The following is a 13,922-nucleotide window of genomic DNA, read 5'->3' as shown; positions in this document are numbered from 1 at the left end:
TGTCCCAGCCGAGACGAGATGACATGATGCGACACTAACAAATTCGTTATTAAATTTCCTAGCACTAACGTTACTTGTATTTTCCTCTCAGGTGCCCCCTGGCTCAGCGAAACTAGTGATATATGCAGATAACTCCCTACCGGCCCCGAAAAGCGAACGGTCAGCTGCTAGCGAACGAGAGACGACGGCCTGATCACGCGGTTGCTAGAACAAATCGAGCGGCTACCGACACCCCGCGTCATCGTGCATATCGAGTTGCAACGCCTCCCTTGGAAAAAAAAAAACACGCGACAATGGCCACAGCTGCTTCCGGGCGCCAAGCTTGGCGCCAATTGATGCGCAACATCCCCCGCGGGCCCGCGTCGAGCCTCTCGAGGCCGCAGCAACAACAGCAGTACCGTTTCGTCTTTGGCCGGCAGCTTTCGTCCGGGACACGAACTCCCTCCGGCCGCGCGACCGCGCGATCTCCGTCGTCCCCCTCCTTTCTGAGCCAGCAGCCGCTCGCGCAACGCTCCTACAGCTCCGGTTCGCAGGGGAAGAACACCCCGCCACGAAACGACCAGCAGATCAAGTTTTGGCCCTTTTTGGTCGTCATTGCTCTGGGATCCGGGGGATATATCCTCTTGGTGAACCGGCGAAAAGGTGAGGTTTGTCGCGGCGGAGAGCTGGGGCTGAGCGAAAAGCTGGAGGTAGGAGGAGGGGGAAAAAAGGAGAACAGAGAGCGGGCGAGGGGAGGTTGCCGTGCAACAAAGTCTCATGAAGCACGAGTACCTTCACAAGCCAGCTTTTTGACAGCCTGTCCCTTCCTTCCTCCACCGATCTTTAGCTTCTTCTCTCTCTCCCCTCCCCCTTTCCGTGTCCCATTTCCCCCTTCCCTCTTGCCAGACCCAATTCAGCTAACCGAAACCCCCCCCCTTTTTTTTTTTTTGCCGTCCCCTCAGAAATGCCTCCCACCACCGCCAACACCTCGGGCACCACGCCCGCCTTCTCGCCCGCCGACGTCACCGTCCTCTTCGTCCTCGGCGGGCCCGGCGCCGGCAAGGGCACCCAGTGCTCCCGCCTGGTCCGCGACTACCACTTCAAGCACCTCTCGGCCGGCGACCTGCTCCGCGCCGAGCAGGACCGTCCCGGGTCGCAGTACGGGCAGCTGATCCGGGACTGCATCAAGAACGGCGAGATCGTGCCGATGGAGGTGACGGTGGCGCTGCTCGAGAACGCGATGCGCGAGACGATCGACACGACGGGCACCAAGAAGTTCCTGATCGACGGCTTCCCGCGCAAGATGGACCAGGCCGTCAAGTTCGAGGAGGTCGTCTGCCCGGCCCGCCTGGTCCTCTTCTACGACTGCCCCGAGGCCGAGATGGAGCGCCGCCTGCTCGAGCGCGGCAAGACGAGCGGCCGCGCCGACGACAACGCCGAGAGCATCCGCAAGCGCTTCCGCACCTTTGTCGAGACCAGCATGCCCGTCGTCGACGCCTACGACAGGGAGGGCCGCGTCGTCAAGGTGGACGCCACCGCCACTCCCGACCAGGTCTACGCTGCCACCAAGGAGAAGCTGAAGCAGGCCTTGGGCGACAAGTTCTAAACCCAGACCGCCGCTGCTCCGCGGCTGTCTACCAATCTTTCTTTTCATTTCCCCTTTCTCTCCCCTGAAAGACCCTTTCCTTTCCTAGCCCCATATTTTTTTTCTTTTTTTGGAAAAAAAGAACATGTATAGAACTAGACGGAGCGAGCATTGGGCAGAGAGATTTCGCGGGATGCCGGGCGTCATTCCCTTTGTACGATTGGAGCGAACCGATTGCTCTACTTTTGTCTCCTTTTTTTTTGTAAAACCTTTGACCACTCTACTGTAATAATCAGTAGCAGCAAAGTAGTGCCATGTCCCAAGTAGAGGAGGGAGGCACAAGATGTCCCCAGATGCTTTAGTGTAATCCACACAGTTTGCCTGCAAAGTCATGTTTCCATTGCCCATCCGCCCCAGTTGCGCAAGACCCAAGCTAGTCAGCGAAGAGAGGTGCCCCCCTGGATATCTTTCCATGATTGCGAAATAAATGAGCACCCCGAATGTCTACCTTCTTGCCCTTTTGGTTCCAACTCCAGTACCAAAACCAAGCAAAAAAGTGCAATGATCCCGTCCGTTGTCTCCCGGGTCTAGTTCGTTCAGTCATCCTCATCGGTGCGCGGCTTCTGCTGTTGGCGACGACGATCGCCGCCGTGGCCACCGCTGATGCCGGCATTCGCAAGCTTCCGCTCGAGCTCCTGCTGCTCGCGCTCCCGCTGGCTCTCCACGTCGGCCTGACCCTTGCGCAGGACGGCCAGCAGGTGGTCGACGATCGACTTGTACTGATCGACCCTGGTGGCCAGCTCGCGCCACTGCTTCTCGCCGAACACGCGGTAGGTGGTGCGGTGCACCAGGAAGACCTTCTGCTGCTGCGACAACCTGCCCTCGACCAGCTTGGCCCGGACCACATCGATCGTCCACATCTCGACGTCCTCCAGGGGGATCTGCAGCGCCTTGGCAATGCTCGAGTACGGGATCTCGCGGTTGGGTGTGCTGGCAGCCAGGCTCGCGAAGGTGAGCAGGCGCATCTTGCGCTGCAGCTTCTCGTTGTCGAGCTTCTCCTTCTCGATCCAGCCCTCGTGCTCGTCCTTGAAGTCGTTGTAATCCTCCAGGTCCTGCTCCGTGAGGATGTCGAGCAACTGCGAGTAGACGGGGTGCGAATCGCCAAGCGCTTGTACGCTAGGGAGAGCACGCAGGTCTTGGAAGTCGAACCGCGTCGGGTGCGTGATGGCCATGCGGACAGCCTTCAGAGAGAGTTTCTGGGCTTCTTCCGAGGTGATTTCCTCCTGATCGTCGCGGTCGAAGGTGCCGAGCGCCTTGATGAGGTAGTGATACGACTCCCTAAGATAGTTCGTGGTCAGCAATTGGCCGGAGCTGGTGGACCGGCGCCGTTCGAAGTACTCACTCGTCGTCGCCAGCCTCGGCGGCGGCATCCGACACCTCGACATAAAGCCTCCGCTGGTCGTCCTCATCCGTGTCCCACGCGGTGAACCAGCCTTCCAGGTTCTTTAACCGCGGCTTGAGGAGCTCAAACTGGCCGTGCTGCCGGATGAAACGAACGATCTGGAGCATGACGTTGAACCGCAGCGGGTTGTTCTGCTCAAGAAGGTTGAAAACCGTGCTGAGGGCATTGGCAGCGAGGGTGAAACCGTGGGCTGGCGACGATGTGATGGGCTTCTGGAGGTTGCCGCACACGGTGGGCAGATGCTTCTTGGGATCCTTGGACTGCAGGACGAGGTGAATGAGGAGATTGTAGGCGCCGGTAAAATCTTTCTCCGGGACGGAATTGAGAACGTGCGATGCCTGAACAATGAGCTGCAGCGCCTCCTCGTTCTGCTCCTTGGCCAGATACGGCTTCACCTGCTCGCCGATTTGAATGTAGTCGGCCAATTCCTGCGCCAGCTCGGCGAACGTGCCGTCGACGAAAATCAACTGAGGAGTCGCCATCTTGCTGATAACGAGCCCGGTCACTCGAGGTTTCTTTGTGCCGTAGAATTCAAGATAGTCTGTCGCGCCCTTGAGAACGTCCTGGGTATGTTTGTTGTGGTAGGCGTCAATCCACCGATTGTAGCTGACGGGCGAGGGTGTCCGATACGAAACGGGTTCGAGGTCGGGTTCCGCCTCCGAGTCGGAGATGGGCGAGTCCTGGCTGTCGATCGGCTTCTTGGGAATAGCCGGAGGAGACCAGGCGTCGTGGAAGTCGTAGGGGGTACGAGGGCCCGGTGGGAGCGATGAACGGACCGGAGGCTTGGGTTTCTCTGTGCCCTTGCCCTCTGCTGCTGCTGTGGCCTCGTCTGCGCCTCGACTAGCAGAATTTCCGTGCCCCGCATTCGTCGCCATTTTTTCCCTTGCCGTGGATGTTCTGTGCGGTCACAATCACGTGTTTTACGCGCTAGTCGAAATATAGTAAGTTAAGCGATAATTGGTGATTGTGGTTCGTGGTGGGGCAGGTGGGATGGTCAAGAACCGCATTCCCAAGCACCCTGATGTGAGAGGAAGGAACCTTGTGAATCATGTTTGCTGTCGTTTGTGCCTCCAGGCACCAACAGATTGAGCCTGCTCTCGGAACCTGAGGCCTTTGCCGAGCCTCCGGGCAAATATGGATGTAGAGGAACGGTAATCCGTACATTGATCACGGCAAGTTATATTCTGCTTGGCGCCGAATGTTCCTCCCATTTTTCACTTGTAAATATTTGAAGCACCCAAGCTAGAGAACCTGGTCCCCCTCCACCCTGATCTCAAGGGGTGCAGAGGATGGCCATGTTCGGACTTCCAAGCAGTTTGGTTAACAAATATATGCAGAGATTCTTGAAGTTAACTTGTGTTTCCTGCCAAATACCGCTAAGCAAACCGTGGAATTAAAGAGAGAAGAATCCATGGCAGGGCAGGCCTTCTGTTCTCTGAACCACAACAGGCCGTCAGTCTGCGTTTGTGGCGTTCAGACATGTATGTACTCTTATGTACAGTACATACATTCTTGGAAAAACAGGACTTCTTCAGGTTCCCCTCCGCCATGGACTTGCACACGCCTCCAGATGCAGTGGGAACCCACCACGGCATCGAAGTTTTGGGGATAAAGCCAGGCGAGGAACCTGCGATAAGTTCGCATCGCCTCGAGGTTAACGACGCTAGCTGTTCCTATAGCCCATACTTTAGAGCATGAGTGCAGGTTCCATCTCTTCTCGTCTCCAAACGAGTCATTGTAAACACGCGGTCGGCTGGCCACTTGATCCCCGCGACCCAGTCACGCCCATCATTTCGGTCTCCAGCCCTACCATACCAGATGTTGGACCCCTGCATCAGCCAAGACCTGCTACCCGCCGGAGCTCGGGTCCGTCCAGTCACACCTGATTGACAGGCCAGGGGCGGCAAGACCTCCAGCTGCGCCCGGGGCGCGGCTGCCCCGGTCAACCCTCCCAAAGCTCCGGCCGCTGTGGTAGGTCCATACCGAGCGTAGCACCCAATGAATGACGGGTGCCCGTGGCTGCTTCTGCTGACTCGGAAGCTCTTCATATCAGAGGTCCTCGCTCAGTTTCCAGGCAGTGCACCCCGACAGTCTGCCGCACACACACCACAGCCTGCCCGTCAGGTTGCCCACCCCGCTGCCCACACTACGGTTGTTTAGGTTGTTTGGCGAATTGCTCATTGCGCCGCTGTCGAACCGCTGCCTACTTAAGGAACATTTCGTTCGAGACGAGCCGCGCTCATCCGGGCGCCCGCAACCATGGCTCCACGGGCTGAAGGCAGCCACCTCAAGCGAAGTCGCGTCTCTGTAGGTGCCTACTCGCTATTTTATTTGCAACCACCCGCTCCCGGATGGCGTCACACCCGCCAAGCATGCTTCGCCGATTAATATTGTGCTTGCAGGGCTCGCCGACCGATGAACAAGACTCCCAAAAGAAGCCGCGCCGCTCCCAGCGTCTATCCCAACGAGCCGACCGGGACGTGCTCAAAACCCCCGTTCAGAATAAAAACCAGCTCCCCTCGCCGGTGACGAACCTTGCCAGCGAGAACACCACCGAATACGACAAGGAGGTCACTGCGACGCCTCCACAAGAGCGCCCGAGCCAGGCCGCCGCCCGACGAGCCGACGACGCCCACTCGCAGGGGCTCGCGTTCAGCTCTCCGCCCCAGGACACCCAGGCCTTCAGCCAACAAGACTTTGATCCCAACGCCCCGCTAGTCGAAGGCGTTGACGAGGTCAAGGAAGGCGTCTGGGGCTATCTTCTCCCGCTCGACAACCTCTTCCTCCGAGGGCCTTACGTGTTCAAGAACAAAGAGACATGCACATCTCCTGCAGCTCCTGCAGAGCCTGCCGCGGCCGCGGTGACGAAAAGGGGTAGCAGAAAGAAGCAGGCAACCCCGGCCAAGCAGCAGGATCAGAATGACAACTCTCCGACTGCCGGAGGGCATCTCCTCGGGCGGCACCCGACATGCGGTCAGTTGGCTAGACAGATCATCACAAGACCCCAGTCTTCTCGGAGACCACGATACTGACCCTCGCTCGCAGACATCATTGTAAACGATGGAGAGGTGTCGAATCGCCACTGCCTGTTCTTCGTAGAGAACAAGAGAGATGAAAAGGTGGTCGTGCTTACCGACCTCTCAAGAAACGGGACCTATGTCAACGGCGCCCGTCTGCAGCGGAATGATCGGCGGGAGCTGCGCGAGGGTGACGAGATCAGCGTCACGAGCGCGAGCGCCGGCTTTATCTTCCGGTACCCCAAGTCCCGCCGCGGAAAGCCTTTTGCGCAGCAGTACACGTTGAGGCATGAGTTGGGCAGCGGGCACTTTGCGCAGGTCTTCCTGTGCTGCGAAAAGTCGACAGGTGACTGCTACGCCGTCAAGAGGTTCACCAAGAGGCCCGACGGGGAGGAGAAATCCAAATACGACGGGCTGCACCAGGAAGTCGCCATGCTCATGGGCCTCAGCCACCCCAACATCCTATGCCTCAAGGAGACATTCAACGAACCTGAGGCCGTCTACGTTGTGCTGGAACTGGCCCCCAACGGAGAGCTGTTCCACTACATCACGGTGCATACAAAGCTGACTGAGGCCGAAACCCGCAAGGTGTTCATTCAGCTTTTTGACGGCATCAAGTATCTGGTATGTTTCTTCTCCTTTTTTTTTTTTTGGTTAGTTAGTCAAGCACCGCTAGAGATCTTACTGAAATGGCGTGAAGCATGACCGCGACATGGTGCACCGGGATATCAAGCCGGAGAACATTCTCCTCATGGACAACGATCTAACGGTCAAAATTGGCGATTTCGGTCTCGCCAAGATTGTGGGGGAGGCGTCCTTCACGACGACTCTTTGCGGCACGCCCAGCTATGTGGCACCCGAAATCCTTGCTAACAGCAAGTCCCGCAAGTACACCAAGGCGGTCGACATATGGTCGCTGGGCGTAGTCCTCTACATCTGCCTTTGCGGTTTCCCTCCCTTTTCTGACGAACTGAGGGCGCCCGACTTTCCCTACGACTTGGGGGACCAAATCCGAAAAGGGCTGTACCATTACCCCTCGCCGTATTGGGACCCGGTGAGCGATCTAGCTCGTAAGTCGAAACCAGACAGTTGTGTTTGCAAGTTATCCATCTACTAATCCGAGCCCGCCCTAGTGGATCTCATTGACAACATGCTCGTCGTTAACCCCGAGCACCGCTACACCGTTGACCAGTGCCTCATGCACCCTTGGATTACGCAAAAGCCTCCGGGGGTCAATGACAGCACTAACGGGCTCGTGTCGGGGCTCGCGGGTCTGGATGTGAGCCGCCGGACGCCTTTCAGGGAACGCACATTGATCAGTTCCATCAACACGTGCGTTGTCACAGACCGCGTGCCGGCGGGCGCCGGTCGGCCTGATGTCAAGGTGTATTCCAAAAATCCCAAGGGCCCGACGGCCGCGCCGCCAACGGCCCGGCGCGAGCCGCGGCCGGATGACAATCGCGACCCGGCCGAGTTCATCAAGATGGGCGGCAAGGGCGACCAGGAGTTGTACGACAATGATGATGGAAGTCGATATCTGTGAAGGGCGTTTACAATTGCTGAGGTGGCTCAACGCGGGGGTCTGGCAAACAGGACAGGAATGCGGAGGACATATGCGCCGCCGACGATTGGAAACTGTGGTGTTGTTTCATGGGCTGGGGTAAGATGGGAACAATTCAGCACGGCATAGCCAGGCGACATGTGGAACTGACAAAGTGTTTGTTCTTTTTTTCAGTGGGAGTTGTTCTGGCATGTTCCTTCTTGGAAGCATCTCCGTTATCCCCTGGTTTGCATCGGAAGTTGTCATTTCTTCTCATTTCTTCTCAAACTTCGACTTCTGTTTTAGTTATTCCAGAATTAATAAAATAAAAATTGTGGTTACCTGGGTACGCAGGACCTTTCGGACGCTTCCACTTCTTTGGGCTCGTCCCAACGAGTGAAAATCGAGCAACTTCCTTATCTCATCTAGTTTTACTCGGGAGACACTCAACAAGACAAATCATGCGTGGAGAGCAACTGGGAGCACCTCGCTCTCTGATAGCGCAGCTGTCAGCGATGGAGCAGTGTCTTAATTCCCATGCCATAAAAAGTGACACCAAGATACCGAGCCTGAAGCTACCGACTGTCTGACTGATCATTCATTAAGATTATGCCTACAAAGTCCCAGCCCAGCCCATGCGTCCTGCCTTGATCCATGCACGCCGCAAGCCAGAGTGGTTCAAACCAAAACAAAAGATAATGTACCATACAGAAACTCCTCACACTCCTGCCACCAGCCTCCCCACTCCATCCGTTCATCCCTAGGCCGTCCATCCATCGACCTCTTCCATTTCGTTTAAAAGAGAAAAGGCCGCCAACTCCTTGAACGCAGCCAACCCATGTCCAAATCCGTCCATCTCGGTAGTCTGATCCAGCCCGGTTGCCTTCCCCAGCTTGTGTTATGTCCTATGTCTCGAATTCGGCCCATACGCAAATCAGTTCGCAGGACACAAAGGCGAAAGGGTGAACAGAGCTCTGTGAGATCTCGATTCCCTTCGCCATCGTGAATAGCGAGCAATAACCCGCTTCGACATGATACAGACATCCTGTCATTACAAACTCATACAGGAGTAAAAGGGAAACAAGGGAAGCAATAGCCAGCAGAGAAAACGAAACAAAAAAAAATAAGGAAAGAGAAAGGTACTCATGAACACAACACAATGCAACGCAGTGCGATCCACGGGAGGGGGGAAAAAAAGGGAAGAAGGATACAGAAGCCCAAAACGGCCAAATCAAGAAGAATAATCCCTCCTTCCCCTCCCTCTCCGAAAGCCCGGCATGCCACACGCCACGATGGCGAACCCCCACGCGCTCTAGCGTTCGGGAATCGGCGTCTTGGCCAGCCTGCCGCCGGCGCTGACGCGCTTCTGCAGCCGCGAGTCGCGATCCCGCTGCACCTTGTCGTTCTGGCTCGACATGGCCGTGGCAGCGCTCGGCGACGAGTCGTACGACCCGGACCCGTCAATGGCGGCTTTGCGGCCCCGCTTCATTTCGATGTAGGCCTGCGCAGCCATGCTGAGGGGCACTTGGGGTAGCGAGTCCGGGATCTCGGCGCCGTTCTGGATGAGGAGCTCGGCTACCGGGAAGGGCACCACGCGCTCGACGGTTGGCGTCTGAGGGGCTAGGGACTGCGATGGGACCGGTGAGGGTGGCGCTGGGTCTGCTGCCGCGAGGGCTAAGTAGATGGCGTGAGTGCCACGGGACTTGTCCGTCACGTTGGGATTCGCCCGGAGAGCCAGGGCGTAGAGAATCTGCTGGATCTCGTTGCGCTTGATGCCGGCGAGAAGGGTTTCTTCCGGCGTGGCGAACCTTGACAGGGTTGCCGAGATGGGCTCGACATAGGCGCGCTCGACGTACTTGGCGCTGATGAACTTGAGCCGCTGCTCCCGGTTGGCCTGGGGGGTCAGCTTCATGGCTGGGTCCAGCCTGGCTTCAAAGACCATGTTGGAAACCCTATTTCCGACCAGGAGAAGCAGCTCGATGATATCCGGCGTGAACGAGGTCGTGTCGAGTGTCAGAGACCGAATCTTGCTGACATGGGTTCCCAGAGACCGGTGGATGCCGCTGCACTCGATGCAAACTATGATGGCGAGGTTGAGTGAAACCCATTCGACCTTGTTGCTGGACCCGCAGTCGGCACACCAGCAATTGCCCTGGTCGTTCTCGCGCAGCATCTGCAAAAGCTTATCCGGCTTGTCCTCGAAATTGGCGCCACGCGAAGTGCTAGGCCGAGCGCCGACAGTTGTTCGCCTGAATGGGATGGCGCTGCTTGAGTGACTGCCGTGGCTGACAGACGAGCTTTTGCCCACCAGCATCGAGCCGATATCCACGCCATTGAAGCCCAGGTCTGAATGGGCCGTCGAAGGCTTGTCCTTGAACGTTCGGCCCTCGACGGCGCTCTGCAGCGCGTTGTTGATTGCCGTTATCCAGCTATACATGTCCTCTTCGGATGTAGCTTGATAGACGCGCTTGAATTGGGGCGTGATGACTTCGAAGCAGAAACGCCTGTCCGCGTTTCTAGCCTCCCGTACCGAAGCAAGACGCAGGTCGATGGGGTCCATATGGAGATCAAGCTTCTGCTTCCAGTTGCTGTACTCTGACAGCTTTCCTTGGTCAAGTACGATCCAGAACCTGTGAATGTGTCAGTCGCTGTTAGGCCGTCGCGGAGAGAGGTCGAGGGGACGAACTTGTGCCATCCCTGCTTGTTTAGATTCCGCGGATCGACATGACCGCCGGGACGGTTGAGGGCCCAGAGCAGACCTTCTTTTCTATTCGGCGCATCCTTATCGGACTGTATCGCCTGGTTGGGGTCCCGCTCCTCGAGGTCACGGATGCCCTTGAACTTGCTGTTATGGGCGGGGCTGGTGACGGCTTGCTGGCCGAGGCCGCCGGTAGACCTGGATAAGTCCGCAGTGCTGGGAGAGTTGCTCGAGTTGATGGAACGAGTCGGCCTGAGCTGCGAGCCAGTGCTGTCTGCGCGGCCCATCTCGGTTTCCGAGTTCGGCTGAGTCCCGTTTGAGTGACCGCCGGCGAGGACAGGTCCTGACGCAGTCAAGGGCTGCTCAGGCTCGGCATACGCGGAGTTGCTCTTCTCCAGAAGCCTCCTCTTTTCCTCTCGCTCCCGCCGTTGGTATTGATACTCCTTATCCGCCTCCTGGACCTCCGTAGAGAGCGCTTCGAGCTGTGGGATCAGCTCGTCAACCCGCTTCGCGGTGCTTAGGAAGCATTTCGCTTGCGCATCCGCGTATTTGGTGAGGTGGGACAAGATCTCCTGTTCCTTGCGGCCGCCGGAAAGGTCTTGCATGAAAGACGAATAGTCGAACCGCTTGAGCTCAAAGTTCTTGCGCTTCGTCTGGTACTTGGAGTCGCTCTGCTTCGCCTTTACCGAATCATGCCGCTGGCCCAAATACCGGCTGACGTAGGCGTAAAACTCCTTGCTCTCTTCTTCAAAGTCGCGCTTCTTAGCCTCGGCCTGCTTGATGTCCATTTGGTAGAGCTTGTTCACCGGGTCTATGACGATCTTTTGCATGTTTGTGGTGTTCTGCCGCTCGTACGACAGGATCTCGCGAGCGATCTTGTCGAAGTAGTGCTCGATGGCGGGCTGGACAGCGTTCGCGTTGGTTGCCGACACCTCCTTCAGAGCATCCATGAAAGAAGCAAAGGCGTCATTGGCCTCTTGTTGCGTCTGATACACGTATTCGGCTTTTTTGATCAACCTCTTCATCTGCATCCGCATGTTGCCCGTCTTCTGTTCCAGGGCCTTCATGGTGGCACGGAAAACCGGTCCATCGTCTGGCAAGGTCAGGTCCTCTCCTGGTCGCGGGCAAGAGACATCGACCTTGATCGGCTCTTTCGGAGCTGGCGGCGCAGGAGGCGGGGCGTTACTCGGTTCGCTGCCAACATGTTGTGGTGATGCAATCTCTTCATGTTCTGGGATGGTACTGATCTGAGACTCGAGAGACTGCGCAGACACAACACGGACTTTGGGCGGAGCGCTAAGGAGTAGAGGAGTCGGGGAGTTGGGTTGGCTCAGGTGGGACGAGGTGTCTAGACTTGTGTCAGCGCGTTGCTCGGGCCTGAATGTTGACGCGAGAACGTTTCATACTCGCAACGTAAAATGAGAAGCTGGCTAAAGTTATCAGCCGATGGGCCCGCTGATCGTACTCGACGAACTGTGGCTGATATCAGCAATTGTAGCGAATGGTAGGAGCTTAAGGCTACCGACGCTGCATGAATTCCTCCAGCCGCCGCCGCGGTCTTCGGTATGCTTGGGTGGTTTCCAGCGCCATGTCCAGTCGAACGTCACTGAGGGGCTGCCTTCGGTCGAGTAGCTCCCAACGAGCGCGACATTGGCATTCTTGTGAAGATTTGGATCGGCATGGAACTCGCGGGTTACCAGGTTCTCGACTTCGCGGGGTGTTGACGCAAAGACAAAGGTCAGGCCGTTGATCTGGGTATCTATTGGGGTGACGGTATCAACGCCGCCGACCGGATTGTGGACGACGCTCTGTGATCGGCGGATGATGAAGGTGAATGTGAAGACGAGCTCGTCATCGTTGGCGAGCTTCAACAAGAAGGAAGGACCAGCACCGTGGCTGGGTGGTTCGGGGTCCTGCGACAGAATGGTTCGTCAGTGCCACTTGCGGCCGTCGGTATATATCACCTCCTCGGCCTGGGGAACGCACCAGGACGAACTCGATTGGGGTAAGGTCGCCTGAAGACCGCGATGGGGATACTCTTGTAGCCGGGAATGCATTCGGAACGATGTTTATTGCGGTGCGCCGTTTGGGATTAGCTATGACAGCGGAAGAGATAGTTACTACGTCCAAGAAGTCAGTCAGTGTCTCGGGCGTGTCAACCAGTCAGTTCCCGTCGCGCAAGGCGGACTGAATCACGCGCGGAGCATTGCACAGACCGGCGGCCGCTGCTAGAGTCGCACGGCGGGGAATCCAAACTTACAGCGATTCTGATCTTTAAGATAGAGAGCTGCGCCCTCATCGGGCACGCTGCTAACGTTGCCCATCTCGGCGCCGAGAATGATGCGAGCGGGCACCGACTATCGGCAGAGTGTAGGAGATGGCCAGGTCGGATTGGGGGGAGCAGTCGGCAACAGTCGAAATCCAAACGAAGTTCAAGGTTGGCGACCGGCGGTTCACAGGCGCGGCACAGCGGGGTTGCCTTCTCAATCCGGCCGCAGTTGGCAGGGGCACACGGAACACGCAATACGGTCTTCTGAAACCCTGCAGCCACAGGTGCCTTGCAACGGTTGCTTGGGTACAGCCCCTGTAATTCGTGGGACCCACCAAGTCAGGAACGCTAGTGATCGACCTATTTCCGTACCACGGGTAGGTAGGTAGCTACGGTACGGAGTAGGTATGAAAGAATCCGTAGGTATAGCAGCCAACTCCAGTTGTCAACGTTTCTTCGGAGATGGACGAACTTGTTAGAAAGAAGTAACATTGAGGTATGTACGAGCCCTTACCCATAAATGTTTTTCTTTTTAGCGAGCTAGCAAAGCACAATACATGAGTGCAACGCGGCCTGTCTGCAGGTACGAAATCGACTCTCAGCCACCGCCACGAGATCAAATGACAACGAACCCGTGAGGAATGGAATGACCTTTGACATAACACACTGAAACCGTCCCGTGAACTGTTAGCATGCCGACCAGGCGCAAGATGAGGTCTCTTCAGCTTTATTTCTCTAGGCTCAAGCGGGATACAAACAAGTCGTGAACAGTCCAGGAGCTTATGTTTTAGTGATTATTAGCACAAGAAAGTGAAGGGAAAGATGGGAGCTCGGGGCTTTCGACTTGAGATGTCTTCAAACGTTCCACTGCTAGAGGGTGATAGTCTAGCGTGTGCTTGTCCTTGACACTAGTGTACGGAGTACATACACGTATACTATTATAGTCTTTCTAGGGCGGTGCACTTGTTCGTATTTCTCCCCGCGATCTTGAGGCCCACTTGGGACCCTGCCCCAGGCCGGTCTGGGGCTTTCCCTTGTCCCATCGATAACGGGGCAGCTTCTTTGTCAAAACTGCACACTTCACGACATCTCGAAAGACTCTGGAGGATGCCATTGTCAAAGTGGAGACAGCGAGATATTGCTGCAAATATTACTACTCCCCTCTCTGCTCGCCGGATGGCACTGGCCTTGGCAGGCCGTTATATGACTGTCAGGTAACCTTCCGAATGTGCGATCAGAAATCACTCTTCTCCTCTCTCTCTCTCTAATCCTCTCCTCTCTCTCTCTCTATTCCTCCCCCAACCCCCTTCCCCCCCCCCCCCCTTTTTTTTTTTTTTTTTTTTTTTTTTTTTTTTTTTTAGAGGTTGGCCTC

At 56.6% G+C, this 13,922-nt stretch overlaps 4 protein-coding genes across 4 annotated transcripts; 2 read left to right on the top strand and 2 right to left on the bottom strand.

Moving 5' to 3' along the window:
• Positions 1 to 57: 57 nt before the first annotated feature.
• On the top strand, positions 58 to 1,655 carry MYCTH_2295056 (uncharacterized protein). Its single transcript, XM_003658752.1, has one exon. The coding sequence runs from the start codon at positions 944 to 946 to the stop codon at positions 1,583 to 1,585; it is 642 nt and encodes a 213-aa protein (XP_003658800.1). The 5' UTR covers positions 58 to 943; the 3' UTR covers positions 1,586 to 1,655.
• Positions 1,656 to 1,738: 83 nt separating this feature from the next.
• MYCTH_76163 (uncharacterized protein) lies at positions 1,739 to 3,901 on the bottom strand (the record flags this gene model as incomplete). Its single annotated transcript, XM_003658751.1, has 2 exons — positions 1,739 to 2,902; positions 2,967 to 3,901. The coding sequence occupies 2 exons, from the start codon at positions 3,899 to 3,901 to the stop codon at positions 2,161 to 2,163; spliced, it is 1,677 nt and encodes a 558-aa protein (XP_003658799.1). The 3' UTR covers positions 1,739 to 2,160.
• A 1,279-nt stretch (positions 3,902 to 5,180) lies between these two features.
• On the top strand, positions 5,181 to 7,690 carry MYCTH_2295050 (uncharacterized protein). Its single transcript, XM_003658750.1, has 5 exons — positions 5,181 to 5,333; positions 5,429 to 5,999; positions 6,072 to 6,667; positions 6,744 to 7,113; positions 7,177 to 7,690. The coding sequence occupies exons 1-5, from the start codon at positions 5,286 to 5,288 to the stop codon at positions 7,584 to 7,586; spliced, it is 1,995 nt and encodes a 664-aa protein (XP_003658798.1). The 5' UTR covers positions 5,181 to 5,285; the 3' UTR covers positions 7,587 to 7,690.
• A 464-nt stretch (positions 7,691 to 8,154) lies between these two features.
• Positions 8,155 to 12,605, bottom strand: MYCTH_2141524 (uncharacterized protein; the record flags this gene model as incomplete). Its single annotated transcript, XM_003658749.1, has 5 exons — positions 8,155 to 10,213; positions 10,270 to 11,629; positions 11,756 to 12,194; positions 12,268 to 12,377; positions 12,542 to 12,605. 5 exons carry the CDS (start codon positions 12,603 to 12,605, stop codon positions 8,896 to 8,898), a joined length of 3,291 nt encoding a protein of 1,096 aa, XP_003658797.1. The 3' UTR covers positions 8,155 to 8,895.
• Between the last annotated feature and the right edge of the window lie 1,317 nt (positions 12,606 to 13,922).

The sequence above is a fragment of the Thermothelomyces thermophilus genome, chromosome 1 (genome assembly GCF_000226095.1).
Source record: "Thermothelomyces thermophilus ATCC 42464 chromosome 1, complete sequence".
NCBI classification, from domain to species: domain Eukaryota; kingdom Fungi; phylum Ascomycota; class Sordariomycetes; order Sordariales; family Chaetomiaceae; genus Thermothelomyces; species Thermothelomyces thermophilus.
This window is presented reverse-complemented; position numbering and strand designations above follow the sequence as displayed.